Below are 21,824 nucleotides of genomic sequence, written 5' to 3'. Positions count from 1 at the left end.
TTGAGTTACAGTCTTGCTAAGTTTATGAATTTTTTAAACTTTTCAAACAATCAACTTTTTTCTACTATTTGTCTGATTTCTTATTTACTGTTTCCTGATCTCATCACTATTATTTCCCTGATACTTTAGGGTCTGATTCTTCTTTTTCTAATTTTTTAAATTAGAAACTTTAGGTAACCTAAACTTTAGGTGATCTTCTTTCAAATGAGCTGTTAGAAGTGTATTTTTAAGTTATGTAATATTTGGGGATTTTTAAATATCTTATTGATCTTGAGCTCTAGTTTAAATATATTGTACTCAGTTTCTTTGAATCTTATTTTATGGCCCAGCATAGTCTGTCTTGAAAAGAATGTATATTCTATAATTGTTGACTAGATGCCCAAAATATTTTTTTTCTTTTAGATTCTATAGATTTACTATTGTATAGCTCAGCGTTTCCCACACTAGACTGATTTTCCCAAGTGTGCAATATGTACTGTCGTTTGGGAAACTGTTTATCGCTCTTTCTATTCTGAATGATAGCCTTGCTGGAGTATTCTTGGTTGCAAGTTTTGGGACTTTTTTTGTTTTTTTGTTTTTTGTTGTTTGTTTTTTTTTCTTTCAGCACTTTGAATATATCATGACCACTCCCTTCTGGCCTGCAAAGTTTCTGCTGAAAAATCAGCTGATAGCTTCGTGGGGCTTCTTCCCTTGTATGTAATTGTTTTTTCTCTTGCTGTTTTTAAAATTCTCTTTATTGCTATCTTTTGCCATTTTAATTATTATGTGTCTTGGTGTGGACATCCTTGAGTTGATTTTTTTGAGCATTCTCTATGCTTGCTGGATCTGGGTGTCTGTTTCCTTCCCCAGATTAAGGAAGTTTTCAGCTATTATTTCTTGAGATAAAATTTCTGCCCCTTTTCTCTGTCTTCTCCTTCTGGGACTCCTTAATGCAAATTTTATTATGCTTGATGATGTTACTGAGTTCCCTTAACCTGTTATCATTTTTTATTATTCTTTTTTTTCTTTTTGTTATTCAGTTTGTTTGCTTCCCATTACCCTGTCCTCCGGATGTTATCTGTTCTTCTGCCTCATCTAATATGCTATTGATTCCCTCTAGTGTGTGTGTTTTTTTCTTTAATTTCAGTTACTGAGTTCTTCATCTCTGACTTGTTCTGTTTTATATTTTCTAGCTCTTTCTTGAAGGTCTCACTGAGATCCTTCACTCTTTTCTCAAGTCCAGTGAGTATTTTTATGACCATTACTGAATTCTTTATCATGCATATTACTTATCTGTGTTCCATTTAGCTGTATTGCTGTGGTTTTGTACTGTTCTTTCATTTGTGACATATTCCTCTGTTTCCTCATTTTGTCTAACTCTCTGTGTTTGTCTCTATGTATTAATGAAGTCAGCTATGTTTCCTGATCTTGAAAGTGGTGGCTTCATGAAGAGGAGGTCCTGTTGTGGCCTATAATGCAAGGCTCCCTGTTCACCAGAAACAGAGGTGTGTCCTATGTGATTTGCTTGCACCCTACTAATGTGGCTGAGTTGCATTTGCCTTAGTCCAGTTGGCTACAGTGGCCCACTTTGCTTGTGGGTGCACTAGGCAACGTTTGGTCCTTGTGCCATTAAGGGGTTAGTCTAGGTTGTCATGGGCTTGTGGTTGGGTGGTGTCAGCAGTCAGACCAGATGTCTGTCCCCAGTCTGCCTGCTGGGGCGACAGTTGGACTGATCAACAGGGCACCCTCTCTGTGCTGCCAGCTATAAGGTTTGGCCACTGGGACTGTGGGGGCACTGATATGTGTGGTTATCTTCCCCTCTCCCTGGGGCAGAAGTCATTTTGGAGTGGTACCAGTTCCACTTGGAGTTGCTTGCAGGCTGTATTGGGGCAGGAGCTGCTTTGGAGGGACTCTTGCTGTGTCTCTTTCATTTTATATGACATGAGTTCTGTTCTTTAAGAGATTTTTTTCAGTCTGTTTTCTCTCTGTTGTTCAGATTGGATCATTAGCCATCAGCCATCAGCCCAGAGCCTGACGCGGGGCTCGAACTCACGGACCGCGAGATCGTGACCTGGCTGAAGTCGGACGCTTAACCGACTGCGCCACCCAGGCGCCCCTAAAAAAATATTTTAAAAGACATGACTATTGGAGCACCTGAGTGGCTCAGTTGATTGAGTGACCAACTCTTGATTGCAGTTCAGGTCATGATCTCAGAGTCATGGGATCAAGTCCCGCATCCAGCTGCACCCTGAGCATGGAGCATGCTTAAGATTCTTATTCTCTCTCTCTCTCTCTCTCTCTCTCTCTCTCTCTCTCCTGCCCCTCTCCCCAACTCACTTGCTCTTGCTCTCTAAAAAAAAGGCATGAATATAAATGCTTATTTTATGATGTTACTTATGACAGTATTTGTAGTCCCATGTCATTTTTCAGATCTAAAATTAATATTTTGAAAGCATAGAGGTTTTATTTTCTAATGGAAATTCTTAAGGTTCAATAACTAATTCAAGAAATGCATTTGTTTCTTGTCACTATATCTGAAATATTATGTTATAAATCTGATTAGGAATTTCTGTTGCAGTTTTGTGCTTATAACTGAGGGTTAGAACTTGAAATACACATGAAACATGTTTTACTCCAGCCCCTAAATGTGTCTAATCTATGATTAGAACCATCAGAATACCTGCAAAATGCAGCTATATCTACCTTCTTGCTTACTGGAAAGAGTAGAATGCATTTGGCTAAGTAATCAGATGTATTCCTCTTTATGAAATAAGTATAGTTGAATACAGGCTTAAAATATAACTTTAAAATATAAAAACTCAAATCTAGTTATATTTTTTTATTTGTTACTGTAAATACATACAAAGATTATAACAGGATAAATTGCAATAGCAGAATATAAAGGTAGAATTAACCCACTAAAAACAATCAAACATCAGTTCTTAGTTAAGCAACATTAAAGACGTTGAAGTTTCAAGTGGGAAGACCAGCTAGGTGGCTATGGAGACACTTAGGAAGTAACATTATCTGGGTCAGTTCTTGTTAGCCTATGGGTCTTACACTGAGCTTTGAAGGCTCAGAAATTCAATCTTATCAACATCTCAGAGTTAGTCTTTACAAAAGAGTTGACCTTTTCTAATAAAGCTAAAAAAGCCAAAGAGAGACTGATACAGAATCTAGAAAGGCCTATTTAATCTTTATGTAATAAAAACAAATAATTGTCAAGAGAAAGCACTCTGTCTATGGGCAAACTCCATGGAAAATCAATTTATAATAGTTACATTTACCTCCACATTGTGAGATACCTCCACACTTACATGCTTACAAAAGTACATATGTAGCTTCTTGTCTTTGATCTATGCATGTCTGTTGTGCTTAGGGTGGGGATACCTACATGTACTAAGAAGAGAAAAACTATCTTCCTAATGTTTAAGCACCCTTAATTTTTAAAAATCGATCAAATAGCATGGTATTCAGCTAGAAACAGCATAGAAGTTAAAAGTGAAAAATAATGGTGCATATTTTCCTCAGCAGAAGAAGATACATTGTCAAGCAGAAACTAGGCTCTATTTAGGGTAACTACCTTGGGCATATTTACACAGACATTTTACAAAGTTTTTCATAAATATGAAAATAAGTTTATAGAAAATATATTTGCATTCTAATGTAGTGTAGTAGTAAAATTTATAGTAAAATATGCCTTTAAATTAACAAACCAATCCAGTGATACATTTTAGATATAGTATTTAAATTTCTAAAATGAGATTTCTACTAGATCCTTTCACTATTATAAAATATTATTTGATTACTTCTTATTTGCATTATTTTGCCTATAGATTAATATACTTATAATGGGGGGGTGGGGGTGGGGATGGGGAATCTCCTCCTCCCATCAGCCCCCTGTAGTTGGGTACAGCTTAGAGATTTTGTGGCAAGTATAACATTCAGTTAGTGATGATTCCAATTCATCCATTTTGTTTCCCACAGATAAAGAAGGAGGCCCAAGTAAAATCTGCTCTCCTCTTAAACATCCAAACCATGGTTTGAAAATAACAGTCATGTACTTCTCACTGAGTATAAATACACAGCAACTGAAATCATGCTTAAGCTTCAACTTCTATTGAAGGCAGTAGCTATCTCATTAAAGATCATTTCTGGGGCACCTCGGTGGCTCAGTTGGTTAAGTGTCTGGCTCTTGGTTTCAACTCAGGCCATGACATCATGGTTTGTGAGGTCGAGCCCCATGTTGGCCTCTGTGATGTGACACGGAGCCTGCTTGGAATTCTTTCTCTCTTCTCTACTCCTCTCCTGCTCATGCATGCTCCCTCTCTCTCTCAAAATAAATAAACATTAAAAAAAAAAAAAAAGATCATTTCTACTGGATGAGAAATGTGTAAGACATCAGTTTCTTCATGGTATATTTGCACTTGAAGTTACCTGTTGTATCCAAATTTCTCCTTTTCTCCAAGTGGATTCCAATACATGGATCTATTTGTGTTGTATTTGTGTATTTTACCTCCCACCACCCACAGATTCTAAAATTTATCACACGACTTTTCTTGTAATTCTGATACCTTCCCATCGGGTTGCCATCTCTTACTCTCCCTCTCTCCCTCTAAGCCCACAGACAACACTTTAGAATTTCTCATCAATATGGGGGCGCCTGGGTGGCTCAGTCGGTTAAGTGTCCGACTTCAGCTCAGGTCACGATCTCACGGTCTGTGAGTTCCAGCCCCGCGTCGGGCTCTGGGCTGATGGCTCAGAGCCTGGAGCCTGCTTCCGATTCTGTGTCTCCCTCTCTCTCTGCCCCTCCCCCATTCATGATCTGTCTCTCTCTGTCTCAAAAATAAATAAACGTTAAAAAAAAAAAAGAAAAGAATTTCTCATCAATATGGATGTGAGAAATCGGGGGGTGGAGGTGCACAATGCAGTGTCATTGTTGACAGTTTTAGAACTCAAATGGAGTTCAGAGTGAGATAAAAAAAATGGACATCAGCTTTCTTCAGTCACACTGAGTCAGAGAAAATGATGGCTGTCGCATGTGGAGAGAGGTAATCTTGCTTTCTGCAGCCATTGCCTCTCCTCAGCTTCTCCTGCAATTTGGTACATTCTATCTAGTCCTGCTTGACTAGGAGTCAGACAATTCCTTTGCACTGCCTGAAGAAATACTAAAGTGCCCCAGTTATTTGGACATTTGATGATACTTTTCATAATTCATTTGTAAACCAGCATGCAAAATTTTCTATAATATAACATGTTTTAAATAATGAATAGAAGCTTTTTTCTTTCATTGGCATCTAATTATTTTTAGGAGTCACCTCTATTTTTATTTATATTTTTTAAAGTAATAATTTAAATTGAATACCCTTGGGCCCAATAGGTTTGTGTGTAAAAGAAGTTGTATCAGAATTTGTGTCAGAAAAGCTTATCTTAAACATAGTAACTGCAAAATTTCTTTTCATGTTTCAAGTGTTATAAATCCTGTGATTGTTTTACACTGAATGGAGTTGATGCTACTTATAATTTGATATTGCTTGGCAATAATCCTTTTTAAAATTGCTGTGAGGTGCAAATCACCTAGTATTAAACATGAACCCCTTACATTTTACAGAGCAGTCAACAAATATAACAATCACAATTTGGCTTCTTTTAAAGTAGTTATTAATCCAGTTGGAGGACCTACTGTTTCTTGATTTCTGATAAGTTAGAAGTGTCCAATGCAGCTGCCATTCATTCTTAATCATTTATTTGCCTATTGAAATCTTTTTCTTTTGAGTGGGTTCCTTCAGAAATGTAGATTTCCAATGTAGGTTTAAAAGATAAACTCCACTCAAGGTTTCTTTTAAGCATTCTTGAGCCCAATAAGGTTGCCAAATAGCAGTGATACTGTGATGTGAGCCTGATAATAACTAGATAGGTCCTGAACCTCTCTTTGACTTTTCCATTATCATTTCCAGTTTTCCAAAGTATTAGACTTCTTTGGGTTCTATGTAGTCTGACTCAATTTGTGATCCTCCAGCCCTTCCTTTTCCCTGATCTAGGGCTGCCGGACAGCCCCTTCTCCTAACTCAGAAAGGCCCAAGAGTCAAAGAACTCTGCTCAGCATCCCGTTCAATTCACATACTCCACCATCCCTGGTGACTGGTGCACCCAAGTCATCACCTGGCAACTATACTTGGGATATGTCAGCTTCCTGGAATCAATTTTTTTTTCATTAATACTAACTATGACATATTGTGTTCGTTTACATTGTGTTATTTGTGATCTGTAAAGACTTTTTTTTACAGTGGTATGGTAGATGTATTTCTATATTTAGGACTTTGTAACTTTCATATCAATAGATAATTTAGTAGAAGATCAACCATCTATGGTCCTCAAACCCAAGAAATTTGTAGATTTTGCATTTTTGTGATTTCAGATTCTTTATAGCGTGATTTGTATGCTTTCTCTAGGTTTTAAAATTATCTAAATGTCTAATTTGTCCAGTTTCTAAATAAATGCGACAAAATAATGCTTTGTATCATTCTTCCTACTTCTCATTTATACCAACAATCTTACTGTATATGATGTATTAGTTTGCTAGGGCTGCCATAACGAAGTATCAAAGACTAGGTAGCTTAAAAATAACAGAAATTTATTATCTTACCCTTCTGAGGCTAAAATTCTCAGGTCAAGGTGTGTCAGCAGGGTTGATTTCTTCTGAGACTCTCACCTTGGTTTGTAGATGGTTTTCTCCTTGTGTTCTTCATATGGTCTTCCCTTTGTGCATGTATGTGTCATAATATTCTTTTTTATAGGGAAACTAGTCATGTTGCATTAGGGCCCACCTTTTAACTTAGTTATTTCCTTAAAGACACTATCTCCAAATACAGTCACATTCTGAGATACTGGAGATGAGGACTTCAACATGTGAATGTGGTGAGGGGAACCCAGTTTGGTTCATAATGGCGGCACTCTACAATATTTCGATTTGCCAAAACCCAAAAAATGTATAAAGCATGTACTTGTTTGAATTTTATAACTAGGACAGTGAGGAACCAGAGTCATAGCAAGGCCTAGTTACCTGCTTGAGGCCTCTTGTCTGGTAGAAGGCAGAACAAGAGCCTGAATCTTCTGATTTGAACCTGACTCCCTTTTTTCACAAGAGAGCTGCAAACTGAAGTAGAACTTGGCATTCCTTAGTCACAGCTTCCTGACCTTATTTGCTGTCTTCCTTTCCTGCATTAGTCTCCGAACAGTAGGTCAGAGTCTCAAAAGATTACTAAAACAGTCAAAACTTAGTTGATGTATATATATATCTTAAAAACACCTATATACATATACAGATACATATATCTTTATATATATAACATATATATATCTTTATATATATCACATATATATGTGTGATATATATATCTTTATATATGTAACATACATATGCATATGAAATATATATATATATGTATATATATATGTTTTTGCCAAATGGAAAAATGAACCTATCAAGGAATTTCTAGAGGTTTTTTGTCGCGAAAGAACAAACCTCTAAAGATTTATTTTTAGTAAAGGATAAATCTTATTTCTAGAACTAAAATTTTTTAGAAATTTGGTCTTCCAGTGGAGCAGATGCAAGGAAGGGGCAATATAGAACTGCTGAGCTCTGTTTCTGCATTTCCCACAGTAGTTAGAATTTTTAGTGTTATCGCAGCCTAAGTTGCCAGTACCCCTTTGGCAGCCCTGAGCCCTTTGGCTCAGGAAATGCCAGCTCTCTTCTACCCTGTCAGAAACTGTCAGTGGGTTGACATTTTAGTAATTAAGCCTTCTGATTGGTTAGAGTTGATTCAAAGCTGCCATGAATCTTACATTTCCTATTAGCTCTGACTAAATGTCTCTTACAGATCCTGGAGATCATCCTTCTGTCTTATAATTCTTTTTCCTTGTATCTTATGTTTATCTTAAATATGTGACTTTTCCAAAGCTTTCTATATCTACAAAGATACAACTGATTACATCTATCAAGTGAATATCCTACTTTTAAAGGATACAAGTATGAATATGTTTAATTTGGGGGAGTTTTAAAAATTCCTAGGAGAAAGTTTGATATATGATTGTAACAGATGTATTGATTTCTGCCTTTTTTTTTTTTTTAAAGCATCAAAATAATTAAAACTACTTTCTTTTGAAAGCTGGCCAGGGATACTTTGCCCAGATCCTTTTAAAGGGAAATATGTGACCTATGACCTGGATGGAAATGTTGAACAGTATCACATAGAATTCCTGGGTGATCCCCATTCAAGATCATGGATAAATGCAACTTTTGTTGGACATTATAGTATCACATTAAAGGTAGGTACAGTAACATCCCGAGTTTTATTCTTCTTGTGCTTGTTTTTAGTTATGGCTATTTTTGTCTCAGAACCTAAAAGATACATAATTATTTAGTTTTATACTTATATGAACAAAATAGTATACTATTTGTTTAAACCAAATATTTGGATTTTTGAAGAAGTTTTTTCGAAGGAAGTGTGAAAACTAGAGCAGTTTTAAATTTTATTTTCCTAATGGCAGTATAGTATGAATCAATGGAGGACTTTACATAATTGCCTTTTGAAACAATTTTAAGATTATCAGTTGGTAATTTTTTAAAATTTCCCTTGAGAAGACTCTAAGTTGTAGCCCTAGCTCATAGGGAAAATTACTTGTGGAATGCAACCAGAGTTTCAAATTTCAAACAGAATATTTCATTATACTAACTCCTTCAGTATCTTTTTAAACTTTAAATCACACACTACAATTAATGAATAGGCTGGACTCTCAGGTTAATGAGAGTAGGTGACGTGGATCTATTTCCGTGGGTTTTGTTTAGTTATTATAAATCAATTCAATTATCTGTGTCTGTTTTATAATATTGAAACTTTTCATCTGCAAACCATGCTTTCATTAGAAATCTGATTTAAAAATAGATGTCAGAAATGTGGATTCCTTTGTTTCTATTTTATGGTGAAACATATATATGTTCCAATACACATATAGATGAATGTACATTTAAACCACACCATTTAATCCACAGTGTATGTAAATCTGTGTAAATTTGAGGTAGTTTAAAACAGGCTTTTACTATATCTTTGGCATAAGCACTATCTTTTTTCCATGCAACTTGAAAGAAACTGGAATGGAAGGCCATTTTAATAAAAATATTTAAGCATGAAATAACATACATACATTCATTCCATGGTAGTTGTGAGTCAGTCATCTTAATGTGAGGCACCTTCTCTGCTTTGACATTTTGGATGTGTTCCTAGCCACTTCTGCTGGCAACCACAGAAGACAGGAAGAATTGTTCTCCCTTCTGTGCCCTTCTCCCCTTTCCTAAAGGACGGGAAAACCTGCTAGCTCTCATGGAGCAGGCCTTAGAATCTTAGACATTTGACAATATGGTAAAGAGCAAGGCATTCTTAAGAAATTATATTTAAATATAAGTGAAAACTAGAAGTGAATTTTTAAATTGTCTCAACTAATATTTCTCTCAAGATTTGAATTCTGTCAGGATTAATTTAAGTTGATTCCAGTGAGCATACCATTAATCCCTGGGACAAGGAAAAAAACCTGATGCTAAACAAAGCTAAACTCAAGCATCGGGAGCCAGAAGTTTTTAACTTTCTGAAAGCATTAAAGCAAACTTGGAAATTCTCGGCAAAGACCATCAATTCAGGGCTCCTTAAATTAAGCAGACCCCTAATACAAGGATGAGAACAGAGAAAAATAAAGTATTCATTTCCCCTTTTCCTTCCCCCAGTCTCCCAGCTAGCCAGGTACTCTAGGTAGATAACCCATTGGGTGCCCACAGGCTTGGGCAGTTCTCTTCTCTACTGTCACTCAGGGTACCTTTCCTACATGCTCTTGTGTGTGTGTGTGTGTGTCTCACTCTTTTTGTCTGTATCTTTTTCTTGTTCCCTTGGAGCTGATAATAATAGGGGTGACTTTCTCTGTGGGTCTCTTCATTCAAGGCTAAAATTTTAATTCCCTTCTACCTAATTCAGCTGGCACAAGTCAGATTATTCCTTTGTGCTCTGATTCCCCACTCCTGCCTATCTAAGGATCTCCACTTAGCAGGATGGGAAGACTCATATTGAAGCCTCATTGCCCCAAACTACTCAAGAAACAGAAATGAAGGAGGTTGACTCTAGAAACCCTGCCAACCAAGGTAGAAAAATGGTAAACAAAAATGTTACATATGAGAAATTGGTTGAAAAAGAATAATTTCAATCTATGTATTATCCAGGGATAGCTGAGATTTCCCTGTCCCTGGGAGATGGAGATAGTATTAGCCCCAACCTACAGTTCTCTTGTCTAGACTTCCCAGAAATTTAATATTTTAATGGTTCTTTCTTCACTGGAGCTCCCATAGCATCATATTCTGTCACTGTGATGACTCCAATGACTAAAAGAGCCCACAGACAGCAAAGATGCAATGAGTCTCTGCCATAGGCCGTGGGTTGAGTAGATCCTTTTCATATAAATTTTAAAGTCTCATAGCAATCCCATGAAGATTGTCACTATTTGACATATAAAAGAAACCAAGATTCAGGCTACTTGTCTAGCCCAACATCATTCAACTACCAACAGATGAGACAATGATTAGAATCAATGTCTAACTCCAAAGTCCAAATTATTTATCTTTCTATACCATGCCAGTTTACTTATGCATCAGCAGTGGCCTGGTTTATTGTGAATGTTTTCCCCACATTTGCCTTTTAATTCTAAAAGGTTGAATCGTGGAAGTCTCTGGTAGACTTGCTCTTTGTTTGCCCCTTGTTGTTCCCCTTTGGAGGACTAGTGACCAAGCAGAACCCTTGATATTTTCAAATTACATTTGCAATCATCATAACAAGTGAATATGGATTAACATCTACTTGAGCAAGTGTTTTTGCTTATTAGGATCCAAATTCTAAGAGTGTAGTTTGTAATAAGGATTAGCAAATTAGTGTATAACTAGATCATCAGGCAGTGTTTTGCTCTTAGAGTAATGGAATAAGACTGGATGCAAATCTGTTGATCTAACTCCATGGAAAAGTACATTTGTAATATCAATTATATGTGTGTGTGTGTGTGTGTGTGTGTGTGTGTGTGTGTGTATAAAACACATATTTCTCATCTTACAGTGTGGTTACATTCTGATAAAACCATAATAAGTTGAAGATATCATGAGTCCAAAATGTATTTAATATTTCTAGCCTACCAAACATCATAGCTTAGTGTGGCCTACCTTAAATGTGCTCAGAACGCTTACATTAGCCCACAGTTGGGCAAAATCATCTAATACAAAGCCTAGTGAATAATAAAGTGTTGAATATTACATGTAATTGAATACTATACTGAAAGTGAAAAAAAGCATAGTTGTATGGGTATGGAATGGTTGTCAATGTACCGGTTGTTTACTGTAGTGATTGTGGCCTGACCAGGAGCTATGGCTTGCTGCCACTGCCCGGCATCATGAGAAAGTATCCACCACGTATCGCTAGCCCGGGAAGAGGTCCAAATTCAAAACCTAGAGTATGATTTCTACTGAATGTGTATCATTTTGCACCATTGTAAAGTTGAAAAATTCTAAGTGGAGCCATCATAAGTTGGGGATCGTTTCTCTATATGTGTTTTTGCACCGTGTTCCTGCTTGCAAATAATCTGCATAACAAGCAAATTCTCATAAGTTTTTATTGTATGAATTCCATATTTGATATAAAATTTGCTGTAAATTTGGTATTATCGGATTCAGATTTTTTATTTGTGTGCTTGTTTTCTAAGCATTCTTTAGTTCTTGGCCTGGAGAAAGGTTAAGAAAATTAGAGTATGTTTCCATAACTGTGACCTTATTTGTGACTAATATGCCAAGAAAACTTTTGTAGTAATGTATATTAGGGAAAAAATTAACTTGTCATAGTAGTTCAAAGGGCAAGCCCTAGAGCCAGGCTCTTTGGGTTTGAACGTTGGCTGTGTTACCTACCAGATGATTGACTACGGGCGAGTCACTTAGTCTTTACAAATCCCACATACCTCATCTTAAAATGGAGGTTATAATGGTATCTGCCTCCTAAAGATACTATAGAGGCTGAGATAATACATGCAAAACATTTGTCACAGTGCTTGTCATGTAATAGGTTCTTTTTAAATTATTATTATTGAAACATAGTTGACTTACAAAGTTATATTAGTTTCAGGTGTACAGTATAGTGATTTGACAATTCTATACATCCCTTAATGCTCATCACAATTAGTGTGGTCTCTGTAGGAGGTTTTTAATAAACATTAGTTGATGTTCTTCACTGAAACTACAGGTGAAGTATACATTTAAAAGTATTTATTCCCTTTCCCTAGAAACCCACATCTACAGAAAGGAGTACCAAAAAGATACCAAGAACAATAAGATAGGAGAAAAGATCTTTTCTTTTGATTAAGATCATATGTGAAAAATGATACAATTTTAGTGTTTTTTATCAACTAACATTATGCTCCCAGAAATGGGAGGAAATAAAGCTAATTGATCATCTTATCCTTTAATTCTTTAGCACATGACTGAAAGAGGCCATTGCTGCAATGCTTTTCTAGTTGACTATAAACAGAAGTGCTCTGAAATATTGAAAGCAGGAGATAAGTTAGAGCCTTCTTAATCTGACTCCTTGGTGAGTGAATAGTCCCCAATATCAGCAATGTCTTGAGAATACTTTGGATTTGTTTGATGGAATTTGGAAGGAGAATAGGAAATATTATCTTTCATGTTCTTTGCAACTGAATGAAACCAGTTTCTTTCCCTATCTCTATTCTGCTTTTTGATTCACTCACATTTATGTATGCTGACTTTGCTGCTCCAAATAAATTCTTGAATTCACCTCTGTCATCTTCTGACTTCATCTCTTATGAATTTAGATAGCTGTGAACTTCTACTGAAGTTAAAAAGTCCAAATTCAAATAATATGACCAACTTTATACTCAGATTATAAAGGATAGAACAAGTGGCTACCTTTCCCATCATCAAATGCATGAAAAATGTATTAAGTATCACCTAGGTTTCTCATATTGACTCTTCACTGGAACAGTAGTAATCTTTTCTAGGAAATTCCAATATATAGCTTTCTCAATTTTCTAGAGGTGTTTAGTTTCTGTTAAAGAAATCAGAGTCAGATCATTGTTCATAAGCCAAAATATGAGGCTTACTAAATTGCCTTCAGAGTCATATCCCTTATTAGTAAGCCTGCTTTAAAATGAGTCTTTAGGGTGCCTGGGTGGCTCATTTGGTTGAATGTCTAACTTTGGCTCAGGTCATGATCTCATGGTTTGTGGGTTTGAGCCCTGTGTCGGTCTCTGTGCTGACAACTCAGAGCCTGGAGCCTGCTTCAGATTCTGTGTCTCCCTCTCTCTCTGCCCCTCCCTCACTTGCATTCTGTCTGTCTCTTTCTCAAAAAATAAACAAACATTAAAAAATGTAAAATAAATAAAATCAGTCTTTTAGGTTGATGTTCTTAAATTAGTAAATAGTAGTGGAGTAACTTTTTGGTACATTCTTCCATTAGGGAATTGTGAAGTTCAAAACTCATAATCATATAACTGAAAGTCTACAATTGATCTATTAACTTTCTTTTTTCATTGTTTTAAAAAAATTCCCCCACATATTGATTAATTGTATCACATCTTCTAGCCAAAAGCCAGGACCAGTCTATGACTCAGACAAAACCCATTATTGCTAAACCCTAAACAATACTGATTGAACTAACTTTGAAAATAAATTTCAGAATTACCACTTACTTACCATTTGTTTAGCTCCCAGAATATGTGCTGATTCTGCATCACATATTTAGCCATCCTCTTCTAGAACTCCCACCTGCTTTTATGATTCTATCCTGAAGCAGAATCTGGGCATCTGTTTGTAATAAATACAACTATTGTTTTCCCATAAACATTCTATTAAAAATAAACAAGCAAATGTGGGGCAGAAAATCACAACCAGGATGCCTGGGTGGCTCAGTCTGAACCAACAGACTTTTACTATCATTTTGATAGTAAAAGACTCATTTTGGCCATCCCCATAAGGTTGAAGGAACACAAGAAATAATGTGGATTTCTATTTAACGAATAATTTTCTAAAATATTCCTTCTGATATGGTGCATCTGAGTGGCTCAGTTGGTTAAGTATCCGACTCTTGATCTCAGCTCAGTTCTTGATCGCTGGGTCATGAGTTCAAGCCCCACACTGAGCTCTGTGCTGGGCGTGAAGCCTACTTAAAAAAAAAAAGAAAAGAAAATAGCATCCAACTAACTTTCCTTTAGGTCCAGGTCTTGATAACCATACATACTGTTGCTTAAAATCTGTTAGACCAATCCTGGCATTTTTAAGCCCAGGATAAATAAGCACATGTTATTTTCCTGGTTGATTTAAACCTGTTTTCCCAGTTCTGTTGAATGTCCCTAGCTATAACAGGCAGCCTAGCTAGAGCAGTGCTTTAGATGAGCAGAGACCTTAAAAATTATTGGCTCAGTGCTCACTTTGCTCCCTGTGCTCTATTTCATCAATATATTAGTAATACTTCATTACTAACAATTTGTTACTAATACTGTCATTTTACATAGCAGTATTTACAGCAGCTCTCTTGCTGTAGATTCAGTGATATACTTAGTTTTGCAAAATAAAAGTCTACAACTTGAAATCAGAATATGTAAAATTCTTTAAACTGTACATAATAAATAAAGTTGATTTAAGTTTTTGATTCTTTTTAAAAATTGGGATTAAATATATGTAAATATATGTAAAATTTAATATTTAACCATATGTTCAATGGTGATTTAAGTTTTCAACTACTGATAATAATCCTAGATGAAATTTTCCTAAGTAGTGTAAATATGACCTGATACAGAAAATCCAGATGGCAGTTTTCTGTTATTTTCAGTACACTGTATTTCTTATGATACGGGCTATGAGCCTTTTCATAACACCGTCTTTGAGATTTGTGAAACAGACTTGCCTTTTATTGAAATAAAATTTTATAGTGGTAGAGCCCATGAATTCTGGAGCTTGATTTGTATGAATTCCAGCTCTGTCACTTACTAGCTATATGAGCTTGGGGAAGTTCTAAACTCAGTGCCTCAGTTTCCTCTTTTGTAAAATGAAGATAACAATAGTACCCACCTCCTGAGCTTGTGAAGAAGTTAAAATGAGTTGTTTGTAAAGTGCTTAAAACTGTACTTGACACCTAATACTACAGAAGCATTGATTAAATTAGTAACTTAAAAAATTAATAATAGAGGTGCTTGGGTGGCTCAGCTGGTTAAGCGTCCGACTTCAGCTCAGGTCATGATCTCATGGTTCACGAGTTCGAGCCATGCATCGGGCTCTGTGCTGACAGCTCAGAGCCTGGAGCCTGCTTCAGATTCTGTGTCTCCCTCTGTCTCTGGCCCTCCCCAACGTGTTCTCTGCCTGTCTGTCTGTCTGTCTCTCTCTCTCTCTCAAAAATAAATAAAAACATCAAAAAAAATTTTTTAATTAGTAATAGACTCTTTAGAACTCCAACGGAAATAAAACGTATACTCAGTCAACTCCTCCCTACTGTGAATAGAGTTCCTATCTCATTTTCTCGGATTGCATAGACCAAATGATAAATATTTATGTTCTGATCACTTATGACATTACTAATGGACATTCGAAAAATGCTTTACATTTTATAAAGTACTTTTTACATACACTATCGCATGTGATCTTCATTCATTGTTAAGAAAGTTGAAGCTTAGGTTAAGTGACTTGCCTGAGGTCACACAGCAACAGAACTGGGACTGAAGCCTAGGTCTTCTGATTACAAACTCCAGGTTTTTACATTATATGTCAACCTTCTTGACATTTATATTGAGCCATCTGCTTCTAATCTTCAGTAGCATACCAAATTTATAATAAGCTATCATCTGTAAACTGGAGTATCCCAAAGTCCTTCTTACTGATATCATGCTGTTAATTCAACCTACTTGATTAATTAACTTAACCATAAACCAGAACTTTTCAAAGTTTGACAAAGGTGTAAAAGCTTTTTTCTTCATGTTTAGTGTATTGATTCCTGGCCACAGATTTAGAACCTCTCCATGGCTGTCATTAAAGCTTAGTATTTATTTTATTCTCTTGTAACCTTAGAAGTAATTGGTTATCATTTAATACAAACATCGATACTTGATGCCAGGATTTGTGTTTTTGTTTTTGTGTTTTTGTTTTTGTTTTATACTCTACTGTTTGTTCCCAAAATTGCTCAGTATCACATTATCCCATAGAGCTCTTTAAAAATATTACTGTTCTTTGTTATTGAGCCATTAAAAAAGATAAGGAAATTCTACCATTTGTGACAACATGAATAGACTTTGAAAGAATTATGCTAAGTGAAATAAGTCAGACAGAGAAAGACAAATACTATATGACCTCACCTACATATGGAATCCAAACAACAACAAACTCAGAAAAAGGGATCACATTTGTGGTTATCAGAAGTGGAGGGTGGGGGGAAGGAACTGAAGAAGGTAGTCAATGGGTACACACTTCCAGCTAGAAGATCAGTAAGTACTAGGGGTTATAAGGTACACCATGATGACTGCAGCTAACACTGCTGTGTGATTTATAGGAAAGTTGTTAAGAGAGTAAATCCTGAGAGTTCTCATCATATGGAAAACAATTTTTTTCTTCTTTCTTTTCTTTTTATTGTATCTATATGAGAAGATGGATATTAGCCGAACCTATTGCGGTAACCATTTCACGATATATGTAAAGCAAAACATCCTGCAGTGTACTTTAAACTTCTGCAGTGATGGGTGTTAATTATTTCTCAATAAAACTAGGATAAAAAATACACACACGTGTGTGCATATCTATCTAGCTATTCCTGAACCTACATACTGGGGAGTGTTCTGTGAATCTATATAGTTCCTTGGTGAATCTGAAGAACCACTATATAGCAGGTTATCTTACCTACTTTCTATCTGCTTCTAATCTTCAGTAGCATACCAAATCATGCCTACTTTCTATCTTTATTAGAATTAGCTAAAGAAGGTGTTTATGAAAATGTTATTTTTTTAAGTTTATTTTGAGAGAGAGAGGGAGAGAGAGAGAGAGAGAGAGAGACAGACAGACAGAGCAAGTGGGGGAGGGGCAGACAGAGAGGGGGACAGAGAATCCAAAGCAGGCTCTGTGCTGACAGCAGACAGCCTACTGTGGTGCTTGAACTCTCACAAACCATTAGATCATGACCTGAGCTGATGTCAGACATTTAACTGACTGAGCCACCCAGGCACCGCCAAAATGTATATTTTTAGTGTGTGTGTGTGTGTGTGTGTGTGTGTGTGTGTGTGTGTGTGTGAGAAATGTGTAAATGTGTAAATGTGTTTATGAGTTTGTGGTGCTAAACAAGCCAGACAAATCTTTAGCAAAATTGTGATGTTAGACCCCCCTGTCCTTTTAAATGGTTTCTCTCCTTTGGTGGTGGTTGATTTTCTCCCTGCAATGACAGCTGGAGCCCTCTTAAGACTTTTTCTCTCCTTTCAAAATCTGATTTCAGGTCCATCACACTAAATGACCGATGTATTGTTTGTATAAAAATTGTTTTCAGAAGGATGTCAGTGTAAATAATAGACCAGCCTAAAGTGTCAGACTGAGACTTCTTAAAAAAAATAACAACCACAGCATATAGTAGTTGTCTATCCTAATAGGAAAAGAACTTATATATTCAATATCTAAGTAAGTAGACATTATGTTAGTAAATATATGTTAATAAAAAGTTTATATCATAGCCTGCAATTTTTTCATTTTCCATTCAGACTATTTTAAACTGCTTGGCTTCCTACCCCTCCCTCTATACCCAGCTTTGCAAGGAATACTCAGTTCCTGTTTTGGTTATATTTGGTAATATTTCCCAATATTTCAAGCCAAGTAATGGAATCATACTTTAATTGGACTCTCAGATTTCTTTTTTTTTTTTTCTTCCTAATTTCTCCCCTAGTATTCTTTGCATTCTCAGTATTATCTCTCAGGTGTGATACATAGTCTCTCAGATCTCTGTAAAGGATCAGACTAAACAGAACTAGAACTTTTTTTTTGTCAATCTAGCTAGTTCACACTTAACGTTAGTGTGGGGAGTGGGGGACATAAATTATTTTCATCTTAAAACCCTGCTCATTAGAGTAAGCAAAATTCCTATTTATGTCTTTGGAAACTTAGAGTAAACAATAAATTAATAAGATCTTGAAAGCAGTATTTGCTTCTGGTGTTCAAAAATTGGAATAAACTGTCTAAATAATCCAGAGTTGATTATATGAAGATTCTATGAACCTATGTTAAAGATGAGAGATGAGAGTGGAGGGTATTAGGAAGCCAAGGAGTGTGTGATGCACACGGGTGTGCTGTGACTGACCGTCTTCTAGTGTGCATCCAAGGAACAGGAATGTTCTTACTGTCTGGATTACTGGTTGCTTTTGGAGAAATCCAATTTAAGGAGGACAAGATATCCTTGTGATTAACTTTCTACTGAATTGCTGTAAGTGAAAACAATCTTCCCAACAGAGGAGAAGAGCGATAGCTTTGGTGAGATAGTAAATAGAACCATGCATCAGGGCAACGCATGGTTAGAGTCAGCGAGCTGCACTGCAAGTTTGAATGTATAAATAGCAGCAATTAACGTAAATCACTAGGCGGAATACCTTAGAATAGGCAGTAGTGTTGATCCCCAAACATTTAGTGGAGATGCATCCCAAAGGAAAATTATTTTGTATTTTTTTAGATTATGAAATGTATGAATTATATCCTTATGTTTCTAAAGACATATTATGTAAGACATAACTTAAAGTAATGGTCAATATGTGAAGTCATTTCAGTGAATTTATGAAGCTCAATAAAGTAGGCTAAGTACCTATGATTCTAGTTTTTCAGGTCTTTAATATATGCTGAACGTTGTGTGTAAAAAATACATTTTCTAAATTATAAGTACTTATTTTGCAGTTAACTTTAATATTGATATAACCAGAATGATAATTTTGGATCATAGATGTTACTGTTGTATCTACAGAATTGTAGTGAGACTCTACCCTCCCCAACATAGGTCACATTAAAAATCATTTGATTGAATTACTTTAGTTTTAAAATTAGGTACGACTTTTTGCATATTTAAAGGACTTGAAATTAGACACACTCTTTTTCCTAAGAAAAAATATACTACTAATATCATGGGCTAAATCAGTGGGCCCATGAAATATTTTACAGATCTGAATTCTGTATAAAAACTGAAGTTCTGTATTGTCTTTGATAGTTATCATGTTTATAAATTTTTCTTCTCCTTTTCTAGGGTTAATCACATAATTCAGGATTAAAATATAGTAGCCTTTCATTTTCATCTCCAATTTTCTGACTGGATTGTATCAATGCCACCCTGAACAAAAAAAAAAAAATCTATTTTTAATAACAATTACTTACTGAGCTCCTATTGTTTGTGACTCTTCTAGGCTCAGATGTAAATAAAACAGACAAAATTCAAATGCCCTCGTGAGACTTAAATTAATAGGGTAAGACCCGTAGTAAACAAATAAATGACAATAATGAAAGATAAGAAGGTATGTTAGTTGTTGATGAGTGCTGTGGGGGAAAAGTGAAGGGAAAGTAATAGGGGGGATAAGGAAGCAGGGTGCCAAGGGGAGAGGAGGGAGGAGGACCTATCTATTCTAATACTCGAAGTCCCTTAGTGAAGAAATTCTTCCCCACAGCCAAACACCAATGGGTGGTTGATAATACTTGTTTTGATTGTGTCTTCCCATTTCATTTATTCTAAAAGGTAGTCAGGCCCCTGGTGCTCCCCTGTCTCAGGGGAATTTTCTGTTGTAGAGATCAAAAGCAGAGCTTGCCTGTCTTCCTGACCTGAGTCCCTCAAGGGTGGGAAGGGTGGACTGGGTACAGAGAAGTCAGTGCCTCTGAGAGGGACGGGCAGGGGCATCTGTGCAGAGAAGAGCCTCTCCGACTTGGAAGAGGACAAAGTCTGTCAGTGCCCTGGGCAGCGGCAGTACCTCAGAGGAAAATGGCACTGTGTCACCCAGAGGGATGCTGAACTCATGCCATCAAGGTTCCCAACTTCCAAAAAGCTTCTTTTGCCTTAGCGTGGCAAAGAAGCTGTTAGACTGTCTGACTTCAAGGGACTGGAACAACAATGTTGTTATTCTTGAAACCACTATGGGTTGTAGAGTAATGATCTGTCTTCACTCTTCAGGCATCATATATTTCTTTCCAATTTATAGGAACCTAAGGAAAGTAAGGGGTGGCTCCCAAATGCCTGAGATCAAATTTCTTATCCTTGTTGGATGTGGGATATTACATTGATTTTTATTTAGCAAAAATTGGTAATGGAACACTGCTTACACATTCAAGTTTGAAGCATAAGATTTATCCTGCTAGAGCTTCAGGTTTTTATACTTTGAATAACTCATAGGTGGGGAAGCAATCTTAAAATACAAAGGGACAAAAGATACGAATTTCTGCTGGATTGCAGATTTCACTCCTCTGGCCTTCCTGGGTGAACAGGCACAAATACATTATTTTCTTTGACTCTGCCACTCCATACTAGTATGTGGTGATAGCACAAACCTTATTCAGTGAAAAGGGACATTCAATTTCTTCCTCAAATCCTGGGAAATGTAAAAATGATATTAAGTCCTTTCAGTCAGCCAATAACACTCAGTTGAAACAAGATCATATAAAACAGTACCTTACAACCTTTTCAGTTTTGGACATAGCTGGGAATTTTCCCGGACACAGGTACTGTCTTCCTTGTCTAACCATCTGTGAGAGTCTCAAACCTCATCCTTACTCCATATATTTACATGTTTATTCATCCACCAAGAATACATCTATCAAGAATCTCTTATTTACATTCATAAATTCACACAAAGTTTTAGACTGTGAGTCTTCCTTTTCTTTCCATGATGATTACTTCTTTTCCTCTATGATTACTTATTTTTCCCCTTCACCCTAAATTTAATAAATTGATTGATAAACCTCAAGTTGCCACAGTAATATAAACGTAACAAAGGAATTGATATTCTGTCTTTGCATCATAGAATTTACTGGGATTTGAAGATGTCCTGTCCTTTCTATGATCTTACATAAAGTTATTGATCTTAATCCTTCACTTTATAAGCTGTTAGCAGCACCTTGAAAGTTTGCTAAAGAGCTGCATTTAAAATTTCCTTCTTAAACAAGTATATTTGAAAACTTTTCTGTGTTTTGTTTGTTTTGGGGTGGGAGAAAATTTGGAAGTTTTAACATTAAAATATATTCAGGTTTTAGTGAAATACATTAAGTCTTTAAGACTACAAAAGATGAAGACAAAAATAACTGTTTTCACATTGCAAACTAAGGTACAAGACTTTCACATTGCAAAGGAGGGGCTAAAACTGGCTTGGCAGCCCTTTGCCTAATTTATGCAAGGATATAAAAGGTTTGAGGTTGAACATACAGGAGTTTCTTTGGAGAAAGTAATGATATTCTATGACATTTTCCCTATACCTCCTCACTACCCATCTTGTGAAAAGGAAAGATGTTCATTTTCCTGTATGAGGGATTTTTTGAGAGCATGATGTGTGTACTCTTGAGCTTGAGCAACACAACATACTGGTGCTTTCCTCTGAGAAATCTGAGTGAGAGTGCCTGGTTATCAGGTCTAGCAACAGAATGAAAAGATCTAGAGGCACTGAGAATGGCCAGCATTCCCGTGGTTTGGGGGAGAGAGGATGCAGGCAACATGGGAAAAAGAATTGTAGTCATTTTAATTTTTTTTAATGTTTATTTATTTTTGAGAGAGACAGAGTGT

At 36.1% G+C, this 21,824-nt stretch overlaps 1 protein-coding gene across 1 annotated transcript in view; it reads left to right on the top strand.

The window, feature by feature from the left end:
• ZCWPW2 (zinc finger CW-type and PWWP domain containing 2) overlaps positions 1–21,824 on the top strand; it is an 89,009-nt gene that overhangs the window by 382 nt on the left and 66,803 nt on the right. The window contains 1 exon segment of the mRNA XM_058729661.1: positions 8,148–8,307. Within this exon segment, the coding sequence (XP_058585644.1) occupies positions 8,148–8,307 (160 nt within the window).

The sequence above is a fragment of the Neofelis nebulosa genome, chromosome 5, assembly GCF_028018385.1.
Source record: "Neofelis nebulosa isolate mNeoNeb1 chromosome 5, mNeoNeb1.pri, whole genome shotgun sequence".
Lineage (NCBI taxonomy): Eukaryota > Metazoa > Chordata > Mammalia > Carnivora > Felidae > Neofelis > Neofelis nebulosa.
The sequence above is the reverse complement of the archived record's forward strand: the minus strand, read 5'-3'. Positions and strand labels throughout refer to the sequence as shown.